General features: G+C 38.1%; 1 protein-coding gene across 6 annotated transcripts in view; it reads left to right on the top strand.

Annotated features, from left to right (window-relative positions):
• The window catches only part of LOC138327010 (C2 domain-containing protein 3-like), a 55,129-nt gene that overhangs the window by 22,367 nt on the left and 19,951 nt on the right, over positions 1-12,811 (top strand). For 4 of the 6 annotated variants that reach the window (XM_069272977.1, XM_069272979.1, XM_069272978.1 and 1 more), the window contains 18 exons: positions 669-784; positions 1,057-1,175; positions 1,539-1,697; positions 1,928-2,287; positions 2,536-2,665; positions 2,948-3,072; positions 3,310-3,411; positions 3,635-3,721; positions 4,054-4,235; positions 4,935-4,999; positions 5,572-5,721; positions 6,188-6,316; positions 6,757-6,851; positions 7,142-7,250; positions 7,284-7,312; positions 11,157-11,213; positions 11,444-11,530; positions 11,688-11,792. In XM_069272977.1, the coding sequence (XP_069129078.1) occupies positions 669-784; positions 1,057-1,175; positions 1,539-1,697; positions 1,928-2,287; positions 2,536-2,665; positions 2,948-3,072; positions 3,310-3,411; positions 3,635-3,721; positions 4,054-4,235; positions 4,935-4,999; positions 5,572-5,721; positions 6,188-6,316; positions 6,757-6,851; positions 7,142-7,250; positions 7,284-7,312; positions 11,157-11,213; positions 11,444-11,530; positions 11,688-11,792 (2,206 nt within the window). Of the gene's footprint in view, positions 1-668; positions 785-1,056; positions 1,176-1,538; positions 1,698-1,927; positions 2,288-2,535; positions 2,666-2,947; positions 3,073-3,309; positions 3,412-3,634; positions 3,722-4,053; positions 4,236-4,934; positions 5,000-5,571; positions 5,722-6,187; positions 6,317-6,756; positions 6,852-7,141; positions 7,251-7,283; positions 7,313-8,732; positions 8,762-8,902; positions 8,932-11,156; positions 11,214-11,443; positions 11,531-11,687; positions 11,793-12,811 lie in introns of all 6 variants that reach the window. The other 2 variants (XM_069272975.1, XM_069272976.1) reach the window with 2 other exon arrangements.

The following is a 12,811-nucleotide window of genomic DNA, read 5'->3' as shown; positions in this document are numbered from 1 at the left end:
CAGAACCTACATCATTGAGTACCAGTTTCCTATAGATGCATGATATATATATTGATTGACCTAAGCCTTACCTTTCTGTATTACAGAACCTACATCATTGAGTACCAGTTTCCTATAGATACATGATATAAATATTGATTGACCTAAGCCTTACCTTTCTGTATTACAGAACCTACATCATTGAGTACCAGTTTCCTATAGATTGCATGATATAAATATTGATTGACCTAAAGCTTACCTTTCTGTATTACAGAACCTACATCATTGAGTACCAGTTTCCTATAGATGCATGATATAAATATTGATTGACCTAAGCCTTACCTTTCTGTATTACAGAACCTACATCATTGAGTACCAGTTTCCTATAGATGCATGATATAAATATTGATTGACCTAAGCCTTACCTTTCTGTATTACAGAACCTACATCATTGAGTACCAGTTTCCTATAGATGCATGATATATATATTGATTGACCTAAGCCTTACCTTTCTGTATTACAGAACCTACTTCATTGAGTACCAGTTTCCTATAGATGCATGATATATATATTGATTGACCTAAGCCTTACCTTTCTGTATTACAGAACCTACTTCATTGAGTACCAGTTTCCTATAGATGCATGATATATATATTGATTGACCTAAGCCTTACCTTTCTGTATTACAGAACCTACTTCATTGAGTACCAGTTTCCTGTGGTGGCCACCTCCAGGGACAAATACTCACCTAACGCCATGGCAACAGAAGTGATGAGGGTGGCATCCAAAAATGTAAAAGATGGAGGTAGGAAACAGCGTATATCATTTCTAAAACGTTATGGTTTTTTCAATAGGAAGTTTAGATATTAGAAACCCGAAATCATGTCATTTATATGTGTTATTATTTAGTTGATTGATTCCACTGATGTGTGGTAAACATATAGTGTTATCCATATCTGTCCTGTTTCTCCGTCTTACATCTCAACCTCATTAGGAGGCAGGAGGATTCACGCCTTATTGGCCTTCTAACATGTTTGGTTGGTGGTAGATTAATGTTTTCTGTTTTGATGAATGCAGTGGTGAACTTCAACCATCGGTCTGTATTCCCCATCATGTTTGATGGTAGTGCTGTGGAGAAATGGTGGAAGTCCGCCCTCATATTTAAGCTGTTTTCACGGTCAGCTGGACAGAAAGTGGTGGGTATTATCTGTAGATGTAGGTTTTATATGCAGATATTAAGTATATATCCTCATCAAATCTATAGGCACAGAATTAATAATGTCAGGTCTGTGTGATTGTATTGGTAGGGTACTTCATAATTTTAGAAATCCTGACATGAAATTCATAGAAAATTTCAGTTAAATATAAACTTTTATTTATGGAGCGGAATTACTTTTAATAGTAGAGATAATATTGTCTTTGTCTCAAAATTCCTGAAATAATTATACTCATACTTTACTGAAGTTATCAATTGAGATAGTTCACCTACATTAGCCTAATTAATACCTAACCTACTTTATTTAACTTAATTGATACATAACTTTCTTTATTTGACACAGCCAACCTTGGTGGGCAGCTGTGGGGTGCCCCTAAAAAGTATTTTACGGTCGGACAACCTACAGGTGGGACGAGAGCTGGAGATCAGGGAGAGTGGACGTAACTCCTCTATCAATTCGTCACTCCGAGGTGGTCTAGATACATACTACGGCTCACTCAAGGTTTGTAAGAGAGAGATTTCTTTATCAATACTTCCCAGTCTAGATACACATACACTATAACCATACATTAAATCCTCTCTCAGCCTTGGAGTCTGCTTTTGTTTGCTTTCTCTGGCTGGTCTTACAATATCTTAGTTTAACATGTATCAAGGTTTTCTTTCAGTGAAGCTAAATGTATCTCTGTTGTTTTGAGATAGAGAAATTATAAATTATATGTGTCTGTATTACAGGTTTCCATTGAGCTTGCGTCGGACAGTAAGGATTTCTCGTCGGCCCTGGCCCGAGCCAAACTAGCGGAGATGAGTGGGAAGGCTAAGATTGTACCCATACCTCAGACTGTGCCTCCACCCCCACCCCCACCTGTACAGTTAGATAAACCTCCACTACCCCCAGACTTTAGTGCTCAAAATACTCAGCCGTCGTCAATGGTGCTACCCAACCCTACCTCTCATACAGACACACAGACTGCCAGTTTGGGTCCTCAGCTACCTGGCCCTGGCTTCTCACAGCCTCCCAGCCTATCAGGCCCTGGCCTGTCCCAGCCTCGTAGCCTTGACTCGTATCACATGCCTTCACATTCCAATACGGAGGTAAGTCAAGTGGAAAGGAAGTTTTGTTGAAATAAAAGTAAGAAGAGAAATCTTTGGACTTTCCTGTAAAAGCCAATATTCTGGACTTGTTTGAGCTCAAAAATTGAGATGTTCAAATGTCGAAAAAGTTCATTTTTTGATAAAATTTGAAAAAAGACCAACTGTTCTTTTGTTTAGAATGTTTGTAAATTTGTTAAAAGATTCATCATTGTTTATTTTTGTGCAATGATTGCTACTATCTGTTACAGGTGATCACCCTTCACACCTTACTACTGATACCGGAGGGCCACAACATCTCTATACAGGGTATACCGTCCCTGTCCTCCATCAAACGACACCCCATCCTCCCTCCACAGCCTCACTCATTAGCTACTCCAGGTCAGTGAAAAGCTTGTTTACAATGGAACAATATTCCTCATTAATAGCTTTATGTTAGATTTTGTGAAAAGAGACTTTAAGTTTTATTTGGTTTTGGGAATTTACTGTCAGAGCAAAATGAAAACTTTAAAGTGTTTCATAAAATGTAATATTCACATCTTCCTGACATTTAAAAGTCTTTATTTACATTGTGAGATCACATATGTGACATAATACTGATGACAGAATATGACATTTGAATTCATTGTATATGAATCAACATATTTTACCTTATAATTACAGGAATGGCAGCCAGAGACATGAACACCAGAAATACTTACCTTGTGTGTCGGATGTTCTGGTGTAATGATGCCGTCCACTCCAATGTCTGCTGGGGAACGTTCGAACCTCAATTCAACTTTGCTCAGGTAGGTCAATCAATATGATATTTGAGAGGTTACATAATATAAAAAGCAGTTAGGTTTCAATGTTCACTGATGATACAGTAACAAGTTAAACAACTTTGGACCGTCAGTATTTGATGTCAGTTTTCTTAGGAACACAACCATCCAGATAAAGATTTGTCTACGACCACCTGCTAGTATTATAACACCATTCATTTAAGACAAGGTTTAGTTTATATTGTGACATGTTTGTTCCCCCAGATTGCCCCTGTATTGTTGTCTGGGTCGTTGTTAGAGCGGATGAGAAACAACTTCATGGTGGTGGAAGTCTGGGACAAGAAGACTTCTGCAGAAAATGACAAGGTAAAATCTATGTTATTCTCATTAATGCTCCATTTTCTTTTTGTTATCTGAATAGTTCCTTGATCATGCATTTGTGTAATAAAACAACAAACTTAACCATGGAATGTGTTTATAACAAAGTATTTAAGGTGTTAAGATAAGGTAATAAGATGTTATAACAGTCATGTTTCTCAGTCTCTAACTAATGATCATAAACTTATAGATGGTATTTTCTTGTTTACAGTTAATTGGAATTGTCAAATTGAGCTTACATCAGTTTTACATGTCGTTCCGAGATAGCAAAATATCCAACGCCTTATTGAAATCCCAGGTAAATAGCCACTATCAATATACTGTATGTTAATTTACATGTTGTTCTGAGACAGCAAAATATCCCATATTGAAATCTCAGGTAAACAGCTAATTGTTATGATATATATGTTACCTCAAAAAATGAATTTGAATTACACTGGATTATACCTTTAAAATGCTGATTTACACCTTAAAGTTCATTAACACATGAATAGCCTCATCTTTCAGCTGAGAACTTAATTAAGCTTATATCTTATATTAGTTGGTAGGAATCTCCAAGAGATGTTGCAAAGGAATTGGAGTATCTGTTTCCCATTTGTCATATTTGCTCTGCTTCTCTGTTTTCTTCAGTACCCTGTGATATCAGTAGACAACTATCTGCCTATTGTGGACCCTCTCAGTGGAGCACAGTTTGGTCAAATCAAAGTTCTGTTGGCCATGGGCTCTGGAGACCAGGTGACGGCACTACAGCGGCTCAAACTGGACGGTCCAGTGACTCAACCACCAGATCGACCTCAACACTTCCTAGAAAGGTAAGTTACCAAACAAACTGGTCGGTCCAGTGAATCGACCACCAGATCGACCTCAACACTTCCTAGAAAGGTAAGTTACCAAACAAACTGAACGGTCCAGTGTATCAACCACCAGATCGACCTCAACACTTCCTAGAAAGGTAAGTTACCAAACAAACTGAACGGTCCAGTGTATCAACCACCAGATCGACCTCAACACTTCCTAGAAAGGTAAGTTACCAAACAAACTGAACGGTCCAGTGTATCAACCACCAGATCGACCTCAACACTTCCTAGCAAGGTAAGTTACCAAACAAACTGGACAGTCCAGTGACTTCATCACCAGACCTGCATCAACACTTCCTAGCAAGGTAAGTTACCAAACAAACTGCACGGTCCAGTTACTCGTTCAACAGACCTGCATCAACACTTCCTAGAAAGGTAAGTTACCAAACAAACTGCATGGTCCAGTGACTTGATTACCAGATCAGCCTCCTAAAAGGTAAGTATAATTTTTTTTTACAAAATGAAGCCCACCACACACTTAAGTTTAAATAAAATACCTGGTACTTGTTTTTTCACTTGACTGTATCTTTTCTATCTACTTTCGAATTTGTTTTCCCAGACATCTTGAAGTTATTATTTTTTTTATGATCTTATGTATATCACACTGATTTATCATATTTCAAAACTTAAATGTGAAATTATTTATTTTTATAGAGAGGATATGATGAGACACAGTAACCATGCTCCTCTGTACAGTCAGGCAATGGGAGATAGCTCAGGTAAGGTTACACAGGAAAGCTTTAAAATGCTAAACATGCCGTGCATTCCATTTGAGGATTTGTGCCAGTTGTATCGATACGAAGCTGCTGTATCTCGAATGGAATGCGCCGTACCAGCAGAACTGTACAGGTACAAGTGGTTCGATTTCAGAAGCGTACCACTTGTATCCAAGATGGTTGACCCAAGATTTTTCATTTGTCACTGGAATGTTTTCTTTGTTGAAAACAAAACATAGAGTATATATACCCTAAAAAATTACTTGGTTTATATTTTTCAATGTATGCCGAAATTGTTAAGGTATTACTTTTATATCCATTCTTTTTTTAACATCGAAAATACTTGGCTTTTATATTTGAAGCGTATCTTTAATATGGGTGCCGCAATCATGGAAAAATCCAAACGCGTTCCATTTGGCGGTGTGGTATCACTTTAGTACAACTGGTGCGACTCCGCAAATGGAATGCACGAATGGTAACCCAACAGGAAATTGGAAAAAAATCAATCTTTAAATGTCTATATATAGTATTTAACAGAAAAGACCTGTTTTAACGTTTGGCTGATTCTTTGACAGTGGAGCACATATTTGAGGTGGTAATTGAGGGTATCCGAGGCCTTGCGATGTTTGACAACATGATCTGGGGCGAAGCAGACTGTTTTATACAGTACCATTTCCCGATACAGCAACATTCGGACCAGTCCGGCTCATCACCAACCAAAAATGGTACACTTAACTTACTCTGGGAAAACATCACAAATCAGAAACAGCTGAAACAAACTGAGATTGTCTCATTTTATTGTTGGTTTTTCAATTGTTGTCATCTGCTTTATTTTAAATACCATTCTTTCCTATATTTGTAAATTTTTTGAAATTTAAAATATGAAAACATGAGTTGTATATAATTTACATGTACCTGTATGTTGAGTTAATCTAGCAAATCTCCAGCTTAAAATGAATAAATAGCAGATATAATTATTACCAAGGATTGAGGGGATATTGACACTTGATCAGGCAAGAGGGAATAGGATTAAAGAACATGCAGATGATGTATGTACCTTTTCTGTTTATACAGGTATACCTAGTATGAAATCCTTCCGTTCTGTTTATACAGGTATACCTAGTATGAAATCCTTCCGTTCTGTTTATACAGGTATACCTAGTATGAAATCCTTCCGTTCTGTTTATACAGGTATACCTAGTATGAAATCCTTCCGGACATCTACAACTCTATGTATCCCTGATCCTACCTTTAATGATATTACACGCCACAGAATAGTGCTAACTCAGTCAACTCCCGTACAGCGGGAGTTACTTACAGGTATGTTTATTAAAGTTTTTATACTCCCCCCTCACAAAGTTAAGGGTGGGAGGGTATACTGGAATCGGGTTGTCCGTCTCTTTGTCTGTCTGTCTGTCTGTAGACACAGCTTTGTTCTGACAAACTCCTCCTAAACTACTTGACAGATTTTGATAAAATTTGTCACACAGAACCCTGCATAAAGGGAAGTTGAGTAAACTATATAGGGTTCTGCAATGTCCCCTATTAATGGAGTTATTACTAGATTTGTGCAGTAGGGGGGAATTAGTCAACCACTCTGGCGACAGTTCTAGTTATTCTCATGTTGGTCAAGATATGAATCAGTTGTAAATATGCATACTGTTTGTCTGTTTACCAATTAATGTAATAAAATTCACACCAATACCGCCAGTTACCGTGTAATCATACCATACTTAATGTGACTGTTTTTACCGTGACAGCGTGTGCAGGGGCTGGAGGTGGCAGTGGAGGCTTGCCGTTTGAGGTTTGGTGTCGCTACTACCACCCAAACATCAGGGACCAGTGTATAGCTAAGGTAAGGCTCTAGTCAGCAGGGACCCGTGTATGGCTCTAGTCATCTGACACAAACCAGTTTGAATTTCTACCATGTAGGGATAGAAAAAAAATAACACAAATGTCAGTTTGTAATTGGTTAAACTTATAATTGACTGGCTCAAAGTTTTCAGTTTATCTTTGATGGTTTCATTTAATTACCAGTAATAATATGAATATTATAATAAAAATTGATTTCGACATTAAGTTGATTTATGCTAAGGAAAGGCCTAAGTGTAATGCCATATTAATGAAGAGCGTTTTTGATTACAGGCCAGTCTGCCACTGGCGAAGCTGTGTGCCATGGTCACTATGCAGAAGAGGGGAGAGCCATCAGTACAGTCGTTTGGTCTGCCACTCAAACAGGTGGCAGTAGATAGAGGTCTGCCACTCAAACAGGTGGCAGTAGATAGAGAATTATCAGACACAGGAAAACAATCTCAGGTAAAGTAACAACATTCTGTTTGGTCTGCCACTCAAACAGGTGGCAGTAGATAGAGAATTATCAGACACAGGAAAACAATCTCAGGTAAAGTAACAACATTCTGTTTGGTCTGCCACTCAAACAGGTGGCAGTAGATAGAGAATTATCAGACACAGGAAAACAATCTCAGGTAAAGTAACAACATTCTGTTTGGTCTGCCACTCAAACAGGTGGCAGTAGATAGAGAATTATCAGACACAGGAAAACAATCTCAGGTAAAGTAACAACATTCTGTTTGGTCTGCCACTCAAACAGGTGGCAGTAGATAGAGAATTATCAGACACAGGAAAACAATCTCAGGTAAAGTAACAACATTCTGTTTGGTCTGCCACTCAAACAGGTGGCAGTAGATAGAGAATTATCAGACACAGGGAAACAATCTCAGGTAAAGTAACAACATTCTGTTTGGTCTGCCACTCAAACAGGTGGCAGTAGATAGAGAATTATCAGACACAGGAAAACAATCTCAGGTAAAGTAACAACATTCTGTTTGGTCTGCCACTCAAACAGGTGGCAGTAGATACAGAATTATCAGACACGGGAAAACAATCTCAGGTAAAGTAACAACATTCTGTTTGGTCTGCCACTCAAACAGGTGGCAGTAGATAGAGAATTATCAGACACAGGAAAACAATCTCAGGTAAAGTAACAACATTCTGTTTGGTCTGCCACTCAAACAGGTGGCAGTAGATAGAGAATTATCAGACACAGGAAAACAATCTCAGGTAAAGTAACAACATTCTGTTTGGTCTGCCACTCAAACAGGTGGCAGTAGATAGAGAATTATCAGACACAGGAAAACAATCTCAGGTAAAGTAACAACATTCTGTTTGGTCTGCCACTCAAACAGGTGGCAGTAGATAGAGAATTATCAGACACAGGAAAACAATCTCAGGTAAAGTAACAACATTCTGTTTGGTCTGCCACTCAAACAGGTGGCAGTAGATACAGAATTATCAGACACAGGAAAACAATCTCAGGTAAAGTAACAACATTCTGTTTGGTCTGCCACTCAAACAGGTGGCAGTAGATAGAGAATTATCAGACACAGGAAAACAATCTCAGGTAAAGTAACAACATTCTGTTTGGTCTGCCACTCAAACAGGTGGCAGTAGATAGAGAATTATCAGACACAGGAAAACAATCTCAGGTAAAGTAACAACATTCTGTTTGGTCTGCCACTCAAACAGGTGGCAGTAGATAGAGAATTATCAGACACAGGGAAACAATCTCAGGTAAAGTAACAACATTCTGTTTGGTCTGCCACTCAAACAGGTGGCAGTAGATAGAGAATTATCAGACACAGGAAAACAATCTCAGGTAAAGTAACAACATTCTGTTTGTTTGGTCTGCCACTCAAACAGGTGGCAGTAGATAGAGAATTATCAGACACAGGAAAACAATCTCAGGTAAAGTAACAACATTCTGTTTGGTCTGCCACTCAAACAGGTGGCAGTAGATAGAGAATTATCAGACACAGGAAAACAATCTCAGGTAAAGTAACAACATTCTGTTTGGTCTGCCACTCAAACAGGTGGCAGTAGATAGAGAATTATCAGACACAGGAAAACAATCTCAGGTAAAGTAACAACATTCTGTTTGGTCTGCCACTCAAACAGGTGGCAGTAGATAAGAATTATCAGACACAGGAAAACAATCTCAGGTAAAGTAACAACATTCTGTTTGGTCTGCCACTCAAACAGGTGGCAGTAGATAGAGAATTATCAGACACAGGAAAACAATCTAGGTAAAGTAACAACATTCTGTTTGGTCTGCCACTCAAACAGGTGGCAGTAGATAGAGAATTATCAGACACAGGGAAACAATCTCAGGTAAAGTAACAACATTCTGTTTGGTCTGCCACTCAAACAGGTGGCAGTAGATAGAGAATTATCAGACACAGGGAAACAATCTCAGGTAAAGTAACAACATTCTGTTTGGTCTTTACAGGTTTAAAATGCAATCCCTGAGGAAGGAATAAATTATAAATATCTCATTGTCTTTAAACACTCTTGCCTATTGACAATGAACTGTATTTAAATTATAACTCTGACATTGGTTTCCAATAACTTTCCATTCAACAGTATCTCATTTCCAATAACTTTCCATTCAACAGTATCTCAAATGAAACCAAATTGATATAAAAGACGAGAAAGATTTCTCTGACCTTATGTTCACCTCTCGTAGTACCGAAACCTGTTTTTAGGTCATCTGATCCGAAGGTTCAGGATGACCTATAGTCATCATGTTTCGTCCGTCGTCGTGCGCCGTCCGCCGTGCGTTAACTTTTCACATTTTGAACTTCTTCTCAAGTTTGACCAGTGGGATTGAGCTGAAACTTACCTGAAATGATCCTGAGATGGTCCCGACAAAGTGTTGATATTTTTCGGGTTGATCCGAAATCCAAGATGGCCGCCACAGCTGCCATCTTGAAAACACATTTTGAACTTCTTCTCAAGTTCTACCGGTGCGATTTGGCTGAAACTTACCTGAAATGATCCTGAGATGGTCCCGACAAAGTGTTGTTATTTTTCGGGTTGATCCGAAATCCAAGATGGCCGCCACAGCCGCCATCTTGAAAACACATTTTGAACTTCTTCTCAAGTTCTACCGGTGCGATTTGGCTGAAACTTACCTGAAATGATCCTGAGATGGTCCGACAAAGTGTTGTTATTTTTCGGGTTGATCCGAAATCCAAGATGGCCGCCACAGCTGCCATCTTGAAAACACATTTTGAACTTCTTCTCAAGTTCTACCGGTGCGATTTGGCTGAAACTTACCTGAAATGATCCTGAGATGGTCCTGACAAAGTGTTGTTATTTTTCGGGTTGATCTGAAATCCAAGATGGCCGCCACAGCCGCCATCTTGAAAACACATTTTGAACTTCTTCTCAAGGTCTACCGGTGCGATTTGGCTGAAACTTGCATGAAATGATCCTGACATGGTCCCGACAAAGTGTTGTTATTTTTCGAGTGGAACCGAAATCCAAGATGGCCGCCACAGCCGCCATCTTGAAAACACATTTTGAACTTCTTCTCAAGTTCTACCGGTGCAATTTGGCTGAAACTTGCATGAAATGATCCTGACATGGTCCCGACAAAGTGTTGTTATTTTTTGGGTCAATCAGAAATCCAAGATGGCCGCCACAGCCGCCATCTTGAAAACACATTTTGAACTTCTTCTCAAGTTCTACCTGTGGGATTTTGCTGAAACTTGCATGAAATGATCCTGACATGGTCCCGACAAAGTGTTGTTATTTTTCGGGTCGATCTGAAATCCAAGATGGCAGCCACAGTCTCCATCTTGAAAACACATTTTGAACTTCTTCTTTGAAGTTCTACTGGTGTAATTTGGCTGAAACTTGCATGAAATGATCCTGACATGGTCCCGACAAAGTGTTGTTATTTTTCGGGTCAATCCGAAATCCAAGATGGCGGTCACAGCCGCCATCTTGAAAACACATTTTGAACTTCTCCTCAAGTTCTACCGGTGCGATTTGGCTGAAACTTGCATGAAATGATCCTGACATGGTCCCGACAAAGTATTGTTACATCTCTGGTTGATCCCAAATCGAAGATGACTACCATGACACTATATATCTAATTAATTTCCTATATTTAAAGGCCCTTGGGCCTCTTGTTTGAAATAAAATTTGTTAAAAGAAATTGAAAATGATCCTGACTTGATCCTGACAAAGTGACACCATATATATTTAATTTTACTATTGTCAAGGTAGTCAGATGACCGTTAAGGCCCTTTGGGCCTCTTGTTTTCTTTATTTGTAAATATTTTGTTTGTTACAGTTGACTGAGTCTGGCCTTATGGACGTTACAATACACTACAGAACTCAGACTTTACAGGTTAGTATTGATGTAAATATTCTCCAAGGCCTAAAACACAGCACTGGAATCTTATTGGTATTGTTTTATTTTGGTAAAAAAGGGGGGAGGGGGTGGGAGAAAACAAGTTATGAAACATTCTTTAAACAAGATAATAGTATAAAGGCTATTATTATAATGAAAGAAAAAAAAACATGTTGTGAGCTGTGATCACAGCATCTCTTCCTGACCGTTATTGTTCTCCTTTGTAGAGTGAGCAGAACCAAGCAGCCAATAAGAATCTGTCGGGTGCCCAGATTTGTATATCTGTAGGTGTTATCAGGGCTTCAGGACTCAAGGTAGGCCAACATCATGTGTTAAACGTAATTATTTTAAAAATTAAAATGTGGACATATAGGTCATTAGGATTAATTTATCAAATATTCACAAATAAAAAGCTTCTTTTAATATCAGTAGGACTACAATGTAACCAGAGTTATCTTTCTTGTCCTACAGGCGGCTGCTGAAGCTATTGCCCGCCTTGACTCTGGAATGCAGTACCCTGCTGAAGTTGGTGTCAACACCTATGTAAAGATCCGAATGTCATTCCTGTCAAAGGAGGTAAGTATTATCAGAAACAAATAAACTAAAGAAAAGTTGGTAATAAATACTGATACAGTCGAGACTGTCTTATGTGACTTTCCAAGGGACCATCACAAAAAAGTCACATAAGACAGGGAGTCACTTAAGGCAGTCCAAGTTCATCCGCAACATCACTGTACAAAAAACTGTCTTTAATTGTCTGTAAATTTATTCTTCATTATAAATATATCAATTGCCTGATTTTTAAAAAATAAATAAAAAATAATAACAATAAAAATAAAACAAAAACGATTTTTTTTTTTTTTAATTAAAAATCATTTAGATCTAGTTATAAATTACAAGCAGACATACATTGATGTTTGGTTTTAAACTTTGTTCAAGAAAAATATTCTATCTGGAGGGGGTGTAATTTTGGGTTAAAAATCTCATTGTTTTGCATGTCATGGTTTTTCAGGCTTGAAAAAAAAACAATTGCAGATGTTGTGTAAATTTAAAAAAAAAACCATTACTACTGTACAATAGAGGTAACTTTTTAAAATGTGCTTTATTTTGCTGAATTTTACAAATCTACTATACACTGCTACCAAATGGCGGCCATTACAGAAGCCGAAGTCGTGTGCATTTGTTTTTGCAAGACTTTTTGGTGTTATGAGAAACGTTTGAAGAAAATATAGGGTTTCTGATTTTGGGATGGAAGTTATAATGACTGTTTACTCATATCAAAGAACGAAATTATGTTTGGTCGTAAATGCCATGTACAAAACAAGAAGAGAGTCACCCACGCCAAGCCATAGGATGATATGGTAGGCAAAATAAAACATGCCTATTTATGTAACGTGTTCCGTTATTAACTGTCAATGTTTACCATTGTTTAGTATTGAGAGATATCTGAATGATATCTAGCCTCTTTAATAGTTCAAGGCAAAATTTGGGGAAAAAATTATCTTTCATTATCCGTCAAAACTGGTTACACAGTAATGTACTGTTATCTCAGTCAACAGTCATTGTTTGGTTCGATGTTGACACCTCTTTATCGA

Source organism: Argopecten irradians, chromosome 7 (genome assembly GCF_041381155.1).
Source record: "Argopecten irradians isolate NY chromosome 7, Ai_NY, whole genome shotgun sequence".
In the NCBI taxonomy this organism is placed as follows: Eukaryota; Metazoa; Mollusca; class Bivalvia; order Pectinida; family Pectinidae; genus Argopecten; species Argopecten irradians.
The sequence above is the reverse complement of the archived record's forward strand: the minus strand, read 5'-3'. Positions and strand labels throughout refer to the sequence as shown.